General features: G+C 47.0%; 1 protein-coding gene across 6 annotated transcripts in view; it reads right to left on the reverse strand.

Annotated features, from left to right (window-relative positions):
* Positions 1-20,482, reverse strand: part of LOC140740868 (fatty acyl-CoA hydrolase precursor, medium chain-like) — a 92,148-nt gene that overhangs the window by 44,751 nt on the left and 26,915 nt on the right. For all 6 annotated transcript variants that reach the window (XM_073070445.1, XM_073070450.1, XM_073070449.1 and 3 more), the window contains 4 exons: positions 20,146-20,350; positions 10,084-10,225; positions 2,211-2,344; positions 136-289 (listed from right to left, as the gene is read on the reverse strand). In XM_073070445.1, the coding sequence (XP_072926546.1) occupies positions 136-289; positions 2,211-2,344; positions 10,084-10,225; positions 20,146-20,350 (635 nt within the window). The remainder of the gene's footprint in view (positions 1-135; positions 290-2,210; positions 2,345-10,083; positions 10,226-20,145; positions 20,351-20,482) is intronic.

The raw sequence follows: 20,482 nt of genomic DNA on the forward strand, positions 1-20,482 counted from the left end.
TCCTTCAGCATTTTGTGTGTGTTATTCAGGAGTGAAGAGAGAGTTCAGTGAGAAAGATTCCAGTGAACTCCCTTGGCCTGGGCCAGTCAGGGGAAATGTCAACTAACTCAAAAAAATGGAAGGCAAATAGCTTACGAGCAATGATACAGAAATTCCTCCAGCTGACTCCCCAAATATGGTGACCGAGTTGGGATCTCCTCCGAAGCTCTTGATGTTTTCTTGGACCCACTTCAGCGCTTCAATCTGATCCACCATTCCCAGGTTTGCTGGCATATGCTCGTCCGCTGAGCTGAAGGAACAACTTGCCGTGTCAGTAAGTGTATGGTCAGGCACTTTGGTCGAAGAAAAATAGGGTAGAATATTTTCTAAATGGAGAGAAAATTCAAAATCTGAGGTGCAAAGGGGCTTGGGAGTCCCTGTGCAGGACTCCCTAAAGGTTCATTTGCAGGTTGAATCTGTGGTGAGGAAGGCAAATGCAATATTGGCATTCATTTCAAGAGGACGAGAAGTTAGAAGTAAGGATGTAATGTTGTAACTTTATAAAGCACTGGTGAGGCCTCACTTGGAGTATTGTCAGCAGTTTTGGGCCCCTCATCTTAGAAGGGATGTGCTGAACTGGAGAGGGTTCAAAGGAGGTTCATGAAAATGATTCCAGCTTTGAACAGCTTGTAATATGAAGAACGTTTGATGGCTCTGGGCCTGTATTCACTAGAATTCAGAAGAATGGGGGTGATCTAATTGAAACCTATCAAATGGTGAAAGGCCTTAATAGAGTGGATGTGGAAAGGATGCTTCTGATGGTGGGAGAGTCTAGGACCAGAGGACATAGTCTCAGAACAAAAGGGTGGAATGAATTACTTGTTTAGCCGGGGAATGGTAAATTTGTGGAAGCATTGTCACAGGCAGCTGTGTGGAGTTGTTTGTATATTTAAGGCAGAGGTTGATAGATTCTTGATTGGTCAGGGCAGGAAGGGATATGGGGAGTAGGCAAGAGATTGAGCTGAGAGGGAAATGGATCAGCCATGATGAAATATCAGAGCAGACTCGATGGACCAAATGGCCCAATACTGCTCCTATATCTCATGGTCTCTTTAGTGTGCATCTGCCAGCTCCTGTCTGTTTCACTCTGTGTCTGACCCCGGGAGTGTGTGATGGGAGGATGTGGAGGGAGTTTCACTCTGTGTCTGACCCTGAGTGTGTGACGGGAGGATGTGGAGGGAGTTTCACTCTGTGTCTGACCCCGGGAGTGTGCATCTCCCGGCTCCTGTCTGTTTCACTCTGTGTCTGACCCTGAGTGTGTGATGGGAGGATGTGCAGGGAGCTTCACTCTGTGTCTGACCCCGGGAGTACATAATGGGAGGATGTGGAGGGAGATTCACTCTGGGTCTGACTCCAGGAGTGTGTGACGGGAGGATGTGGAGGGAGATTCACTCTGGGTCTGACTCCAGGAGTGTGTGATGGGAGGATGTGGAGGGAGTTTCACTCTGTGTCTGACCCCGGGAGTGCATAATGGGAGGATGTGGAGGGAGATTCACTCTGGGTCTGACTCCAGGAGTGTGTGATGGGAGGATGTGGAGGGAGTTTCACTCTGGGTCTGACTCCAGGAGTGTGTGATGGGAGGATGTGGAGGGAGTTTCACTCTGTGTCTGACCCCGGGAGTGCATAATGGGAGGATGTGGAGGGAGTTTCACTCTGGGTCTGACTCCAGGAGTGTGTGATGGGAGGATGTGGAGGGAGTTTCACTCTGGGTCTGACTCCAGGAGTGTGTGATGGGAGGATGTGGAGGGAGTTTCACTGTGTCTGACCCCGGGAATGTGCATCTGCCGGCTCCTGTCTGTTTCACTCTGTGTCTGACCCTGAGTGTGTGATGGGAGGATGTGGAGGGAGTTTCACTCTGGGTCTGACCCCGGGAGTGTGTGATGGGAGGATGTGGAGGGAGTTTCACCCTCTGGGTCTGACTCCAGGAGTGTGTGATGGGAGGATGTGGAGGGAGTTTCACCCTCTGGGTCTGACTCCAGGAGTGTGTGATGGGAGGATGTGGAGGGAGTTTCACTCTGGGTCTGACTCCAGGAGTGTGTGATGGGAGGATGTGGAGGGAGTTTCACTCTGGGTCTGACTCCAGGAGTGTGTGATGGGAGGATGTGGAGGGAGCTTAATCCTGTCTCATTACTTGAAAATGAAGAAAGGGTTGCAGAGGAGAGGCCATTCACCTGAGGAATCCAAGAACTCCCAGCCGATACTGGATCACCACGACCACCACGTCCTCGTAAGCTGCAAGTGAAGATCCGTCGTAGAGTAATGTACTCCCCACTACAAAGCCCCCGCCATGAATCCAGACCATAACCTAGGACAAAGCAGCCTGTGGTTAGAACCTGGGCCTCCACTAACTGGCTGCAGGAGCAGCTGAGAGCCAGCAGAGAGACAAGGCTCATTTGGTTCAAATGGCTTTGTTTCTGCACAGTGATCCTTCGCAGGTATCTTGGTTTAGGGTGAGAGAGGAAAGATCTAGAGGTGGTTCCAAGGTCCCACACTGCCAGGTTTGGAAAAAATTATAACCTACAGCAATCGTGAAGCAGTTTGGATTACTTTATTCAACTTATCTCTGAACTAGTTCTACAAACTCTACAACCCTTTCTCAGTATTATTCATTTTTATTTTCACAATTTGTATTATTTTGAACATTGGTTGTTTGTCAGCCTTTATGTATAATTTTTCATAAACTATTGTATTTCTTTATTTTTCAGTAAATGTTTGCAGGAAAATGAATCTCAAGGTATAGTCACTGACATTTACTTTGAGAATGAATTGATGTTGAAATTCAAGGGGCAAGTTTTTCCACACAGACTGTTAAGAACATACACTCAGTGGCCACTTTATTCGATACCTCCTGTACCTGATAAAGTGGCCGCTGAGTGTATGTCCGTGGTCTTCTGCTGCTGCAGCCCAGATTCATCGTACTGTGCATTCAAAGATGTTCTGAATGCCACTGTGGTAATGTGTGTCTAACTGAGTTACTGTCACCTTCCTGTCAGCCTGAACCAGTCTGGCCATTCTCCTCTGACATCAGAATCCGGTTTAATATCACTAACATATGTCAGGAAATATTTTGTCTTTGCAGCAGTAGTAGATTGCAATGCATAATAATATGAAAAAACACAAATTGAAGTATATGTTAAACAGTTAAACTAAATAAGTAGTGTGAAAATAGAAATAAAAGAGTAGTGAGGGTTCAATCGGTTCAATGTCCTTTCAGAAATTGGATGGCAGAGGGGAAGAAATTGTTCCTGAATCACTGAGTGTGTGCTTTCAGACTTCTGTACCTCCTTCCTGATGGCAGCAATGAGAACAAGGCATGACCTAGGTGATGGGGGTCCCAAATGGTGGATACTGCTCTTTTGAGGCATCGCTCCTTGAAGATGACCTGGATGGTGGGGAGTCTAGTGCTCATGATGGAGCCAATTAATTTTACAACTCTTACTTCGACCCTGTGCAGCACCACCCCGCCCCCACCATACCAGACAGTGATGCAGCCAGTTGGTATGCCTTCTCATCACTATATGAAAATCTGCCAACAATAGTTGTATCATTGGTAAATTTATAGATGGCATTTAAAGTGTGCCTAGTAATGCAGTCATAGGCATAGACATAGTAGAACAGTGGGCTAAGTACACATCCTGTGGAGCACCAGTGTTAATTGTCAGTGAGGTGGAGATGTTATTTCTGATCCACATAGGTTATGGTCTTCTGATTAGGAAGTTGAGGATCCATTTGCAGAGGTACAGAGGTGCAAGTTCTGGAGGTTTTTTTTATCAGAACTGTTGGAATGATTGTGTTAAACACTGAGCTGTAGATGACAAATAGCATCCTGACATAGGTATTTGTATTGTCCAGGTGATCCAAGACTGTGTGAAAAGCCATTGAGATTGCTGTTGACCTATTGTAGCAATAGGCAATTTGCAGTGGGTCCAGGTCCTTGCTGAGGCAGGAGTTGATCCTAGCCATGACCAACCTCTCAAAGCATTTCACCACCATAGATGTGGGTGCTACTGGGCAATAGTCATTAAGGCAGTTCATACTGTTCTTCTTGGGCACTGGTATAATTGTTGCCCCTTTGAAGCAGGTGGAAACTTCCAACTGTAGCAATGAAAGATTGAAAATGACTTTCAACACACCCACCAGTTGGTTGGCACAGGTTTTCAGAACCCTACCAGGTATTCCATCAGGGACTGTCACCTTGCGAGAGTTCAACCTCTTGAAAGACAGTCTGACGTCAGCTTCCAAAGCAGAGATCACAGGGTCACCGGGTGCCGCAGGGATCCTCGTAGCTGTTGTTTTATTCTCCCTTTCAAGGTGTACATAAAAGGCATTGAGCTAATCTGGGAGTGAAGCATCACAACCATTCATGTTAGGTTTTGCTTTGTAAGAACTAATGGCCAGCAAACCCTGATGGAGTTAACATGCATCCAATTCCTCATTTAACCTCATTCTGAATCGTTTCTTTGCTGTTGAGATAGCCCTACAAAAGTCCTACCTGGTTTTCTTGTACAGTCCTGGGTTGCCAGCCCTGAATGCCACAGATCTAGCCCTCAGCAAACTACCTGCTGTTTCATCCGCAGCTTTTGATTTGGGTGTGTACGGTATGTTCTCATAGGCACACACTCATCCACACAGGTTTTAATGAAGTCAGTGACAGCTATGGTGAGCTCATTCAGACTCCAAGATGAATCGGGGAATACAGTCAAGTCTGTTGATTCAAAGTGGTCCAGTAAGCACTCCTGTGGCCCCCTTATCCATACCTTCTTGATATCATCACTTCTGGTGCTGCAGTCTTCAGTCTCTGCCTATACTCAGGGAGTAGAAGTACAGCCACGTTATCAGACTTTCTAAAATGTGGGCATGGGGATAGCATGGTAACACTCTTGATGGTCTCTCATTAACAAGGCATTTCCATCACAGAACTGCCACTCACTGGATGTTTATTGTTTTTTGCACCATTCTCTGTAAACTCTGGAGACTGTTGTGCACTAAAGTCCCAGGAGATCAGCAATTACAGAGATACTCAATCCACCCCATCTGGCACTCACAATCATTCCACAGTCAAAGTCACTTAGATCACATTTCTTCCCCATTCTGATCTTTGGTCTAACCAGCAATTGAACTTCTTGACCATATCTGCATGGTTTTATTCATTGAGTTGTTGCCACATGATTGGCTGATTAGATATGAAGACCATAAGAGATAGGAGCAGAATTAGGCCATTTGGCCCATTGAATCTGCTCCACCATTCCATCATGGCTGATCTCGGATCCCACTCAAGTCCATACACCTGCCTTCTCGCCATATCCTTTGATAACCTGACCGATCAGGGAACTATTAACTTCTGCCTTAAGTATACCCAAGGACTTGGTCTCCACTGCAGTCTGTGGCAGAGCATTCCACAGATTCACCAGTCTCTTGCTAAAAGAATTCCTCCTTACCTCCATTCTAAAAGGTTGCCCCTCAATTTAGAGGTTGTGTTCTCTAGATCTGGATACCCCCACCATAGGAAACATCCTCTGCATATCCACCTTATCTAGTCCTTTCAACATTCGGCAGGTTTTAATGAGATCCCCTGCATTCTTCTAAATTTTAGAGCTGTCAAACGCTCCTCACATGTTAACTCTTTCATTCTCAGAATCACCCTCTTGAACCTCCTCTGGACTCTCTCCAATGACAGCACACCCTTTCTGAGATATGGAGCCCAAAACTGTTAACAAACTCCAAGTGCAGCCTGACTATTAGTCTTACAAAGTGTCATTATCTCCTTGCTTTTCTATTCTATTGCCCTTGAAATGAATGCCAACATTGCATTTGCTGTCTTTATCACAGAATCAACCTGTGATATAAAATTAACCATCTGGGAGTCTTGCATAAGGACTCCTAAGTACCTCTGCACCTCTGATGATTGAATTTTCTCCCCATTTAGATAATAGTCTGCACTATTGTTCCTTTTACCAAAGTGCATTATCATACATTTCCCACTGAATTCCATCTGCCACTTTTTTGGCCATTCTTCCAATTTGTCTAAATCTTGCTGCCGTCGCATTGCTTCCTCAGCACCTCCAAACCCCTCCACCTATCTTCGTATCATTCGCAAACTTTGCCACAAAGCCATCAATTCCACCATCCAAATCATTGACAAACAATTGAAAAATACTGTCCCCGAGGAACACCACTAGTCACTGGCAGCCACTAGAAAAGGCCCCACTCGCTGCCTTCCGCCTGTCAGCCATTCCTCTGTCCATCCCAGCATCTTTCCTGTAACACCATAGGATTTCATCTTGCTAAATCGCTACCTTGATAAGGTGCTAAACATGAAAAACACCTTATCAAATTCATTCTGAAAATCCAAGTAAGTGACATCCACTGCCTCTCCTCTGTCCACCCTGCTTGTTACTTCCTCAGACAACGCTAACAGATTTGTCAGGCAAGATTTCCCTTCAGAGAAACCATGCTGACTTTGACTTATTTTATCTTCAGTCTCCAATTACCTTGAAACCTCATCCTTAATAATAGACTCCAACAATTTCCCAACCACTGGGGTTAGGCTAACTGGCCTATAATTTTCCTTTCTTTTGCCTTCCTCCCTTCTTTCCTTGGATCTGTGGGGCTGAAAGCCTGTGTTACTTTATGATGTATTCAGCCAGTCAGTGCTTTCTTGAATTAGGGTGGAGAATTGTTATTTTGCTTGTATTTTCCTTGTGATTTAAGTTTCTGAAGTTTGACTGTAATTTTTATATAATATTAGATATACTTTAAAATTATAATAATTAAATATAGTTCTAGCAATATTAAACAATGATTATATATTAAATCACACAATATGTAACCTTAATAAGTGGTAATTGTTCAGTGAATTTTCTAGTAATTGTAGTTCAGTTGATTGGGTAGTTTTCTAGAAGCTTCTTGGTTTTACTGTAGCAGATGTCATGCTACCTGAATCTTAAATGCAAATTCTTATCACTAAAATGTTGATAACTTCATCCGTGGAAGAGGGAAGATCTTTGATTTGGCTACACCTGGGGACAATGTGAAAGACCAGCCCAGGACAGAGCACCCTGTCAGAGGCCTACGCCCCAGTAGGGGTGAGGGGATAAAGTTAAAGGAATGTTGTTATCTGTACTCTGAGTCTGAGGCCACCACAACTTCCTTTCTTTTTGTTTATTTTGTTCCTGTCACATTTCATAAAACAGACATCCTCAAGGACCAAGGAATTGACTGTCGACTTCAGGAAGAAGATATGGAGGGAGCACACGCCAGTCCTCATCTAGGAAAGGGTGAGCAGCTTGCGGCGCCTGGGCATCAACATCTCTCAAGATCACTACTGGGGTCAACATATTGTTGCAATTACAAAGAAGGCACAATAGCAGTCATATTTCATTAGGAATGTGACGAGATCTGGGATGCCCCCAAAGACTCTAGCAAATTTCTACAGATGTGCTGTCGACATTGATGGATATATTCTCACTCTCTTTCTCGGTGGAAGTCTGAGTTTCTGCCAGTCTTCACACGCACATCTGCATGCGCCATCTCTCTGCATTCGTCTCTGAGTGATTCTCTTTCTCTCAGTGTGTCTCTCTCTCCCCCTCCCTCAGTCAGCCTCCCTGTCTCTCTCCCCTCCCTGTCAGCCTCCCTCTCTCTCTCCCCTCCATCAGCCTCCCTCTCTCTCCCCTCCACTCTGTCAGCCTCCCTCTCTCTCTCCCCTCCATCAGCCTCCCTCTCTCTCCCCTCCACTCTGTCAGCCTCACTCTCTCTCTCCCCTCCACTCTGTCAGCCTCCCTCTCTCTCTCCCCTCCCTGTCAGCCTCCCTCTCTCGCTCTCTCCCCTCCCTGTCAGCCTCTCTCCCCTCCCTGTCAGCCTCTCTCTCTCCCCTCCCCTCCCTGTCAGCCTCTCTCTCTCCCCCTCTTCCTTGTCAGCCTCTCTCTCTACCCCCCACCCTCCCTGTCAGCCTCCATCCCTCAGTCAGTCACTCCCTCCCTCTCTCCCCTCGCTCAGTCAGTCTCCCTCCCCATCTCTCTCCCCTCCCTCAGTCTCCCTCCCCATCTCTCTCCCCTCCCTCATTCAGTCTCCCTCCCACTCTCTCCCCTCCCTCATTCAGTCTCCCTCCCTCTCTCTCCCCTCCCTCAGTCTCCCTCCCCCTCTCTTCCTTCCTCCCTCCCCCCTCCTCATTGCTCCTACTTCCCATCCCTCATCAGTCCCCCCTCCTCCTCCCCTGTCAGTCACCCTCTCTTCACTTTTAGTCATTCCCTCTCCCCATCAATCACCCCCTCTCTCATTCCCTGTCATCTCCTCCTCCCGTCACACCGACCTTCTCCCCTGTCACCCCTTTGTCACTCCCTCTCCCCATCTCCCCAGTCAAATCCCATCCCCCTCTCCACCGTCAGCACTGCAGTCCTCCCCCTCCCCCGCCAGGCCCCCTACTCTCCCCCCTCCCCATCAGTCCTCCCCTCTCCCCCTCCCCCACCAGTCACCCCCTCTCCCCTATACCCCATCACTCTTCTTCCCCCTACTCTGTCAGTCACCCCCTCAGCAGTTCCCCCTCCCTCTTTCCTGTCAGTTCCCCCTTTCCCCCTCCCCATCAGTTCCCCTCACCCACTCCTTCCTTCAGTCCCTCTTGTCAATTCCCCTCTGCCCCTCCCCCTCAGTCCCCCCCCCCACCCCCACCACGCACTCAGTCTGAGGCACTCACTGGCTGTCTCTGAAGCAGGATGTACTCCTGGTCGGCACCCCCGACACTCCTCCCCTGTGTTGTGGTGTAAACTGTGATGGATGTTCACTTCCTGGGGTCGGGGGGGGGGGGGGTGCCTCTTCTTTCCAAACACAAAACCTGCCACTTGTAAAAATTGAACAGTCTAAGGTAAACCTCCAACTAATGTTCTTTGTTGAGCATCTGCTGTCAACGGGAGCCAGTCTTTAGTTCTTAAAACGTAGATGAAAAGCAGTAATCAGATTGAAGTTGAGAAAACTCATCTTTGCAAACAAGCACTGTATAAACTGGTGTAGACTTGCTGGCTCACTTGCATCTTCCTGTTACTGAAGAGGTGCAGGGTAAGGTAATGGGTTATTTAATTTGGCTTTATTTTCTAACAAACAATGTTGCTTAATTCCAGGAAGCTTGCAGACCAGATGGGGACAATCACTTAGCACATCAATAACTCTTGTATTATTAGATTGTAAAGTGTGTGTTCTCGTGGAGTTCACTTCACAGCATTTCTTGTAGGTAGCTGGTAGCTTTTAGACAGTTTGTGTAAAAGGGTATCTGAAAGAATATCACGTGTGTGAGGTCACCCAAGTAGCAACGAAACAGTATGAAAGAAGAGAGCAGTCCAGTTCATCTGCATTGTTGGTATGTCTTTTTCATTTATTGGAATTGTATTTGTGTTTTGGAAATCCTTTGTGTTTATGAAATGGTTTGTAGTTCGGACGTCTTTTACAGTCATAGAAAAGTTCAGCACAGAAATAGGCCCTTTGGCCCATCCACTCCATGCTGAACCATTTAAACCACCTCATCCTATCGACTTGCACCTGGACCATAGCCCTTCATACCTGTCCCATCCATGTACCTATCCAAACTTACCTTGAACGTTGAAATCAGAAGCATATCCACCATTTGCACTGGTAGCTCATTCTCTTCCACTTTCTGTGAAGAAATTTCCCCTCATGTTCCCCTTAAACTTATCACCTTCACCCTTCACCCATTTATGAGATAGAAATCCTCTGAGTTTTAAATGTGTTTGAAGCATGTTGTCTGAACTTAAACACGTATCACTGAAAATAAATGAAATGTGCTTTAAACTATTATGTTAGCTGTAAGTAGGGTGAGGGGACCCACCATTCCAATAGTGGGTATTGACAGCTGAAGTCAGTGTGGAGAATAAACAGGCAGTGGACTAGTCTTTGTAAATTGGATAGTCACAGTATAACCTCCCGTTAGTGAGGATACCCATTGCTATTTATATCTGATAAAACATAAAATCTTCGTCTGAGTTTAGAGATTCACAGTCAGCGGACCCAACAGCATCACAAACCCCAGACAGTACTCACGGAAAGCTTTGTCTTGGTGTCTCTGGGCCGTACAGGTGTGTGCACATTCAGGTACAGGCAATCCTCACTGTACGTTGCTGGTCCTGAATTAATAATCAGGAATTCTGACAGAAGCTCCATCAAAGTTGAATTCTGTGGACATCTGAGACATGAGAGAGAGAGAGGAGTGGATTGAGTACGAGTGGAGGTCAGTAACCCTGACCACAGGAGAATAACCCAGTTCAGCCTGCCAAATAACCAGGAGCTGCCAATCTGTGGCCATCATGTTAACATTGGCTGGCCATTACAATGAATCCTTCATATCACTGCTTTCTGCCCAGTCCCCCTCCTCCCTCACCACTTTCCCCCAGAAAGCGTCCCATCCAGTTGCTTCACGGCTTGGTTATGGCAGCTGCTCTGCCTGAGACCGCAAGGAGCTGCAGAGTTGTGGGCACACTTAGTACATCAAAGAAACCGGCCTCGCCTCCATGGATACGGTAACAGGCCGTGATCTCATCTCTGTTGTCAGGAGGAAGTACAGAGCCTGAGGACCGGGAAATTATTCCCTACCCCGCCAGGCTCCCGAACTGGTGTGGATAACTTCACTCACCTCAACTCTGATCTGACTCCATAAACTATGGACTCGCTTTCAACAATTTGACAACTCGTGGTCTCTGTAATATTTATGTACTTATTTATTATTATTTTTAGTTTCTTTTTGTTGTTGCACTAGGCACTAGAATACTACAGCACAGTACAGGCCCTTCAGCCCTCGATGTTGTGCCAAACCATATATTCCTTAAAAAAAAACTAAAACCCACACTACCCCATAACCCTCTATTTTCCTTTCATTCATGTGCCTGTCCAAGAGGCTCTTAAATACCCCTAATGTTTTAGCCTCCACCACCATCCCTGGCAAGTCATTCCAGGCACCCACAACTCTTTGTGTAAAAAACTTACCCCTGATGTCTCCCCTAAACTTCCCTCCCTTAACTTTGTACATATACCCTCTGGTGTTTGCTATTCATGCCCTGGGAAACAGGTACTGACTATCCACCCTATCTATGCCTCTCATAATCTTGTAGACCTCTGTCAAGTCCCCTCTCATCCTTCTACACTCCAAAGAGAAAAGTCCCAGCTCTGCTAACCTTTCCAATCCAGGCAACATCCTGGTAAATCTCCTCTGCACCCTCTCCATAGCTTCCACATCCTTCCTATAATGAGGTGACCAGAACTGAACACAATACTCTAAGTGTGGTCTCACCAAAGATTTGTAGAGTTGCAACATGACCTCTCTACTCTTGAACTCAGTTACCCTATCAATGAAGCCTAGCATCCCATAGGCCTTCTTAACTATCCTATTAACCTGTGCAGCGACCTTGAGGAATGTATGGATTTGAACCCCAAGGTCCCTCTGTTCATCCACACTCTTAAATAACCTACCATTAACCCTGTACTCAGTCTTCTGGTTTGTCCTTCCAAAACGCATCACCTCACACTTACCCAGATTGAACTCCATTTGCCACTTTTCTGCCCAACTCTGCATCCTGTCCATATCCTCTTGTAATCTTCGACAACCTACAGCTCCATCCACAACTCCTTCAATCTTAGTGTCATCCGCAAATTTACTCACCCATCCTTCCGCCTTTGCATCCAGGTCATTTATAAAAATCACAAAGAGCAGGGGTCTCAGGACAGATCCTTGCAGCACTCCACTAGTTACCGATCTCCAGGAAGAATACTTTCCTTCCACAACTACCCTCTGCTTTCTTCTTGTAAGCCAATTTTTTATCCAAATAGCCAAGGTTCCACTGGCTATTCCATGCCTCATGACTTTCTGGATGAGTCTCTTGTGGGGGGACCTTGTCAAATGCCTTGCTAAAATCCATGTAGACCACATCTACCACCCTACCCTCATCAATTTCTTTTGTTACCTCTTCAAAAAACTCTATTAGGCTCGTGAGGCACGACCTTCCCTTCATAAAGCCATGTTAACTATCATTGAGTAGACTGTACTTTTCCAAATGCTCGTAGATCCTATCCTTAAGAATCCTTTCCAATAGTTTGCAGACCACTGACGTAAGTCTCACCGGTCTATAGTTCCCAGGATTCTCCCTATTACCTTTTTTAAACAAGGGAACTACATTTACCATTCTCCAATCCTCCGGCACCTCCCCTGCAGCAAAAGAGGATTCAAAGATCATAGCTAATGCTCCAGCGATCTCATCTCTCACTTCCCACAGCAACCTGGGGTATATCACATCCGGCCCTGGGGATTTATCAATCTTGATGTTTTTAAGAAGATCCAACACTACTTCTTCGTTAATCTCCACATTGTTCAGCACACAGGCCTGTTCTATTTTGACCTCACCCTGATCATGGTCCTATTCACTTGTGAATACTGAAGCAAAGTATTCAATTAGGACCTCCCCAACCTCCTCCGCCTCCAGGCACATGTTGCCCTCTTTATCCTTTAGCAGCCTCACTTTCATTCTCATCATCCTTCTGTTCTTCACATACGCATAGAATGCCTTGGGGTTCTCCTTAATCCTACATGCCAAAGCCTTCTCATGCCCCCTTCAAGCTCTCCTAGGTCCTTTCTTTAGCTCCTTCCTGGCTACCCTATATTTCTCATGAGCCCCTCCTGCTTCCTATATCTAACATATGCTTCCTTCTTCCTTTTGACGAGTTGCCTCATGTGTTTTGTCAGCCACAGTTCCCTTTTCCTACTATTTTTTCCTTCTCTCAGTGGGACAAACCTATCCTGAACCAAGCACAAGTGGTCCCTAAACTTCCTCCACATTACTTCTGTGCTTTCACCCTTGAACATCTGTTTCCAATTTACTCTCGCTAGTTCCTGCCTCATCCCTTCATAGTTAGTCCTTCCCCAGTTAAGCACTTTCCCATTTTGTCTGTTTTTATCCCTTTCTATAGCTGTGCTGAAGCTAAGGGAGTTGCGGTCACTCTCACCAAAATGCTCCCCCACCAAGAGGTCTGCCGCCTGACCAGGTTCATTACCCAGAACTAGATCCAGTATGGCCTCTCCTCTCGTCGGCTGGTCCACATACTGTGTCAGGAATCCTTCTTGAACACACCTGACAAATTCAGCCCCATCTATCCCCCTTGCACTCAGGAGGTGCCGGTCAATATGAGGGAATTTGAAATCACCCATAACTACTACATAACTACCTGTATTTCCTGCACCATTCTAAAATCTGCCTGCTTATCTGCTCCTCGGTGTCCCAAGGGCTATTTGGGGGCCTATAGACTATTCCCAGCACAGTGATTGATCCCTTCCTATTTCTGACTTCCACCCAGACTGACTCTGTGGACACTCCCTCTTCAGCGTCCTCCCTTTCTACAGCTGTGATACTATCCCTGACAGGCAATGCCACTCTCTCCCCCCCCCCCCCCCCTTTTCTACCTCCCATCCTATTCCTTTTAAAACACCTAAACCCTGGTACCTACATCAGCCAATCCTGCCCTTCCTCCAGCCAAGTTTCAGTAATGGCCACAACATTGTAGTTCCACGTACTGATCCATGCTCTAATTTCATCCTCCTTGTTCCTAGTACTCCTAGTGTTGAAATAGACACATTTCAACCCCTCTAACTGGCTAAATTTATGTTTTGTCCCCTGCCTGTCCTTCCTCACCAACTCAGAACACATAGCATCATGCCCTTGTCCTTCTACCCTAATCTCTGCACTCACATTCTGATTCCCACCCCTCTGGCAAACTAGTTTAAACCCTCCCCAACAGCTCTAGCAAACCTGCCCGCCAGGATATTGGTCCCTTTTCAATTCAGGTGCAGCCCATCCTTTTTGTAAGGTCAGACCTTCCCCAGAAAAGATCCCAATGATCCAGAAATCTGAATCCCTGCCCCCTGCACCAACTCTTCAGCAACGCATTCATCTGCCGTAACTTGCTGTTCCTACGCTCTCTGTTTCGTGGCACAGGCAGTAATCCCAAGATAACCACCCTTGAGGTCCTGCTTTTTAACTTCTTTCCTAACTCCCTATATTACTTCTTCAGGACCTCATCCCTACTCCTATCTATGTCATTGGTCCCCACGTGGACCACGACATCTGGCTGCTCACCCTCTCTCCTGAGAATACCAAGAACTCGATCCAAGATATCGTGGACCCTTGCACCAGGGAGGCAACAGACCATCCAGGATTCTCAATCTCTCCCACAAAACCTCTTATCTGTCCCTCTAACTATCAAATCCCGTATCACTACTGCTCTCCTCTTTTCCCTCCATCCCTTCTGAGCTGAGTGAGGGTCCAGTCTCGCTGCCAGAGACGCGACCTGTTCCTGGTAGGTCATCCCCACCAACAGTATCCAAAACACTATACTTATTTTTCTTATTATTAAACAAAATATATTTTATTCAAAAATAAAATTATGTACAACAAACCATTCAATAACTTTCAGTCCTTTACAAATGTTTCCATTACGGTCTTTACATTTCCACACCGTTTGCCAGCCACATGGCACTCTGTTATTCCACATTTACCTACCCTTGTTGAGGGGTATACACCCCACCCCTCAACTCCCGCGGGAGAAGAGCCCTAGACTGTGGTCCTTCCCCACCGGGCCCTTGTGGCGGCTGCACCAAGTTTGAGTGCGTCCCTCAGCACGTACTCCTGCAGCCGAGAATGTGCCAGTTGGCAGCATTCCCCCACGGACATCTCCGTGTGCTGGTAGACAATCAAGTTTCAGGCCAACCAAAGAGCATTTTGTCCCCACCAACAATATCCAAAACAGTATACTTATTGTTGATGGGAACAGCCACAGGGGTGCTCTGCCCTTTGTGTCTATATTCATTCCCTCTCCTGACAGTCACCCAATTACCTGGCCGCTCTGCTTTAGCTACCCCTCTTTTTATTTGTTTGAGCTTTTCAATTTTCGATTGCCCAATCAAACTGCTTGGTCACCTGACCTCGATTACTCAATCAGCTGCTTTCTGCTGAGTCTGAGCTATTAAAAATCTTGATTGCACAGTTCACCTTCCTTTGAATATCAGTTGTTTGTCAGTTTTTGTAGATTTCCACTGATTTGTTTCTATTTCTATTTTCTACTGTGGATGCCCACAAGAGAGTGAATCTCAGGGTTCTATATGGTGACATAGATGTACGTTGATAATAAATTTACTCTCAACTTTGCTGGAGCTTGCTGTGCACAAATTGGCACTGGGTACCCCCAGCTTGTTCCCCGTTGATTCCCATATTCTGGAATCTCAGTAGGTGTGTCGCTACCCCTCTTCACATCCTTTGCATGACCCCTGTGACCCTCACCAATATTTATTGAAACATCCTATCCAGACGCGTCTCAGCTTCACATGGTAATGGCAGAGAGTTGTGGACCCAGCTGTGCACCTCACAGGAACCGGCCTGCCCTCCATGGACACTGTCTACACTTCCCACTGCCTTGGTAAAGAAGCCAAAATAATTAACGACCCCTCCCTCCCTGGACATTCTCTCCTCTCCCATCAGGCAGAAGATACAAAAGTCCGTAAGCACGTACCACCAGGCTCAAGGACAGCTTCTATCCTGCTGTGAAAATGAACTTGATCTCCAATCTACCTTGTTTTAGTGGGAAGGTTTAACACCAGCTGCCGGTCCAAAGCCACTGCCGCCATGTTAGTTCTTGAGTGGCCTGTTTAAAGAACACTTCTGGCACCGCTTCCTGTGTCCAAGTACCGCTATAGTATAAATACAGCACATGAGAGCACTCGCTCTTGTTTCGGGGCTCACCATGGACTGGGGTTGCGACCAGTGACACGGAAAGATCAGAAATGTGCTGCAGAGAAAGGGCCCATGTGCACACTTAGATAAGCATCTATGTAACTTAATTTTCAGTGAATCTTTTATTGTTTGTAAAAAACACAAAATGCTGGCAGAACTCAGCAGGCCAGACAGCATCTATGGGAGGAGGTAATAACGAAGTTTCTGGCCGAAACCCTTCATCAGGAGTGAAGTAACATGGGATGGTCGAGAGGGGATAAGAAGTGGGGGGAGGGATAAAGTAGAGAGCTGGGAAGTGATAGGCTGGAGGGAAATGGGCTGGGGGAAGGTGGAGAATTATGGGAAATAAAAGAGAAAGAAAGGTAGGGCTGGGGGGAGAGATTATAGTGAGGGGGGAAAAAGAGAGAGAAAGAGAACCAGACTAAAATAATGGATAGGGATGGGGTAAGGGGGGGCAGGGGTATCAATGGAGGTCTGTGAGTTGGATGTTCATGCCGGCAGGTAGGAGGCTACCTAGGCGGGAGATAAGGTATTGCTCCATCGACCTGTGTGTGGCCTCATCTTGATGGTAGAGGAAGCCATGGACAGACATGTCGGAGTGGGAGTGGTCTGTGGAATTGAAGTGTGTGGCCACAGGGAGATCCCGCCACTGCTGGAGGACTGAGCGCCGGTGTTCGGCGAAACGGTCTCCCAGTCTGCAGCAGGTCTCCCCAATGTATAAATGGCCACATCGGGAGCACCGGATACAGTATATCACCCCAGTTGACTCGCAGGTGAAGTGGTGCCTCACCTGAAAGGACTGTCTGGGGCCTAGGATGGTGGTGAGGGAAGAAGCGTGGGGGCAGATGTAGCACTTCTTCCATTTGCAGGGATGAGTGTCCAGAGGGAGGTCCGTGGGGAGGGATGGGGGGAATGAATGGACAAGGGAGTCGCGTAGGGAGCGATCCCTGCGGAAAGCCGAGAGTGGGGGGGGGGGTGAGGGGAAGATGTGTCTGGTGGTGGGATCCCGTAGGAGGTGGCGGAAGTTACGGAGGATTATACGTTGGATCTGTAGGCTGGTAGGGTGATAGGTGAAGACCAGGGGGACTGTATCCCTGGTGGGCTGGCGGGGGGATGGGGTGAGGGCAGAGGTGCGTGAAATACGGGAGACACGATGGAGGGCAGAGTTGATAGTGGATGAAGGGAAGCCCCTTTCTTTAAAAAAGGAAGACATCTCCTTTGTCCTAGAATGAAAGGCCTCATCCTGAGAGCAGATGCAGCAGAGGCAGAGGAATTGAGAGAAAGGGATAGCATTTTTGCAGGAGACAGGGTGGGAGGAGGAATAGTCCAGGTAGCTGTGGGAGTTAGTAGGTTTGTAGTAGAAGTCGGTGGATAGGCTGTCTCCAGAGATAGAAATAGAAAGATCTAGAAAGGGGAGGGAGGTGTCGGAAATAGACCAGGTGAATTTGAGGGTGGGGTAAAAGTTGGAGGCGAAGTTAATGAAGTCGATGAGCTCAGCATGTGTGCAGGAAGCAGCGCCAATGCAGTCGTCGATATAACGTAAGAAAAGAGGAGGACAGATACCAGTGTAGGCTTGGCACATAGATTGCTCCACATGGCCGACAGAAAGGCAGGCATAGCTAGGACCCATGCGGGTGCCCATGGCTACACCGTTAGTTTGGAGGAAGTGGGAGGAGCCAAAGGAGAAATTGTTAAGGGTGAGGACTAATTCCGCGAGGCGGAGAGGAGTGGTGGTAGAGGGTGACTGGCTGGGTCTGGAATCCAGGAAGAAATGAAGAGCTTGGAGACCTTCCTGGTGGAGGATAGAGGTATATAGGGACTGGACGTCCATGGTGAAAATGAGGTGGTGGGGGCCAGGGAACGTGAAATCTTTGAAGAGATGTAAAGCATGGGAAGTATCACGGACATAGGTGGGAAGGGATTGAACAAGGGGAGATAAAACAGAGTCGAGATAGACAGAAATGAGTTCAGTGGGGCAGGAGCAAGCAGAGACATTGGGTCTGCCTGGACAGGCAGGTTTGTGACTCTTAGGTAGGAGGTAGAAACGGGAAGTGCGGGGTGTGGGAACTATAAGTTTGGTGGCCGCGGATGGGAGATCTCCTGAGCTGATCAACTCGGAAATGGTTTGGGAGACAATGGACTGGTGCTCCCTAGTGGGGTCATGGTCCAGGGGTAGATAAGAGGAGGTGTCAGTGAGTTGTCGTCGTGCCTCCGCTATGTACAGGTCGGTGCGCCAGACGACAACAGCACCCCCCCTTATCAGCGGGTTTGATGGTAAGGTTGGGATTGTTGTGGAGGGAATGGAGAGCAGAGCGTTCAGAGGGGGTGAGGTTGGAATTGGAGCAAGGGGTGGTGAAGTCGAGACGGTTAATGTCCTGACAGAAATTAGAGATGAACAGATCCAGGGCGGGTAGAAGTCCTGGGCGGGGGAGTCCATGAGGAGGAAATTAAGTCGTTATTACCTCCTCCCATAGATGCTGTCTGGCCTGCTGAGTTCTGCCAGCATTTTGTGTTTTTTATTTATTTCCAGCATCTGCAGATTCACTCGTGTTGTGTTTTATTGTTTGTCTTTATTTTCTTAATAAATACAGTGGATTCCAGTTAATTGGGACACACCAGGACATTCTGACCCAACTAAGCGGCTGACCCAATTAGCCAAAATTGCATTAAAACAGTTAAAACACAAAGACAAACTCTCATTTAACTGAGTAACAAGTGACAAATCAGAATACTACCTATACTACTACAGTACTATAAACCTGTGTATTAGTTCCTAATAGTTATCCACGGAGGAATTCATCCAGAGTACTCTGCCGTGTTCTTTTGATTGACAGTAAGTGAACAAAATCAGCACAAATACCTCGTACAGATATGGACGGCCTTCATCGCCTTTCTGAATAAAGTCAAATAACAAAAAAAAATTAAAATCGCTGCTTTTTGAATCAGCATCCATCAGCCCAAATGGATAACACAACACAAGCACACACAACAGACACTATTTGAAAATAGTTCTCTCTAAGCACAGCGTAGTGTCAAATAGTCACACAAGTGGACACAACTGATGCTAGTTAGAAACTGTCGGCAACAATCCCCTGTCCCAATTAAGTGCACAGTGTCCCAAATAGACAATGGGAATCACAGACACTTTCTCAATTAATTAATTGCCATACGGGTCTGGGGGCCATGTCATTGAGTACATTTATAGTGTAGATCGATACGTTAGGGCATGGAAGGTTACGGGGAGAAGGCAGGAAAACATGGTTGAGAGGGATAATAAATCTGTCATGATGGAATGGCAGACCAGGCACAATAGACCGACTGGCCAAACCCTCCTCCTGTGGTCTTTTTGTGCGCACTGTTAGAACAGTACAACACAGCACAGGCCCTTCAGCCCATGATAGTGTGCTGATCTTTTAACCTATTCCAAGATCAATCAAACACTAACCCCCACCCCACCACATGCCCACGAGTTTTCTTTTATTTATGCGCCTATTTCGGAGATTCTTAAATGTCTTCACCAGCACCCTTGGCAGAATGTACCATGTAAGAAACCTACCTCTGACGTCCCCCGACACTTTCCTCCAATCACATTAAAATTATGCCCCTTGTATTAGCCACTTGGGCCCTGGGAAAAAGCTTATCATTGCACAGCGCATTGGGTAGAGTGAGGGAAAACAATAACAATGCAGAATGAAGAGTTACAGTTACAGAGGAAGAGCAGTGCAGGCAGACGATAAGGTGGAAGGTCATAATGAGGTAGATTGAGAGGCCAAGATCCCACCTTATCATCTGATTCCTGCTCGGTGTCCGCAACTCTGCAGTTTCTTGCAGTTACAGGCACATCAGTTGTCACACCAAGCTGTGATACATCCAGATCAAATGCTCTCTATGGTGCACCAATAAAAAATTGGTGGGGTCGACACTGACTTGCCTAATTCCTTCAGCTCCCGGAGGAAGTAGAGGTGTTGGTGAGATTTCATGGCAAGAGCTGGCAATGACGGGCCATTCCCACTGCTGCCAACCCTGTCAGCAGGGTAGCAAGGTGGTTACTACAACACTTTACAATGCCAGCTGTAAGACCGGGGTTCAATTCGTGCCACTGTAGGGAGTTTGTACGTTCTCCTTGTGACTGTGTGGGTTTCCTCTGGGCGCCCCAGTTTCCTCCCACATTCTGGTTAGGGTTAGTAAGTTGTGAACCCGTTATTTTGCCGTAGCATGGCGATACTTGTGGGATACCCCAAGCACAATCCTCGCTGATTTAATTCACTGTGAACAACACATTTCACTGTATGTTTTGATGTACATCTGACAAATAAAACTGATCTGTAATCTTTACCCTGGAGCGAAGGTCGTCGCCTTTCGTGTTCCAGTCCACGTCTCTGGAGTCTGCGGGACGGAGAACCTCAAGGGACCAACTGGCGGCTTCGCAAAAGGGATACCGAGGTAGTTATAGACGGGCTTGGCCATTCCCTTCACCGACACCTGCTTCCCCTCCAGGGCTCCGTACTTGGTGACGACAATCGGAGGTCCATCATCTACATCTGAGAGACCAGGACAGGGTTAGAGACGGACACTTTCACTCTGACCCATCACCCACTCCTTTTTAAAAAAAAATTCACCAAAAGAACTCTATATAATAACAGGGCCAAAAGACATCGGAGCAGAATTAGATC

Source organism: Hemitrygon akajei, chromosome 17, assembly GCF_048418815.1.
Source record: "Hemitrygon akajei chromosome 17, sHemAka1.3, whole genome shotgun sequence".
NCBI classification, from domain to species: Eukaryota; Metazoa; Chordata; class Chondrichthyes; order Myliobatiformes; family Dasyatidae; genus Hemitrygon; species Hemitrygon akajei.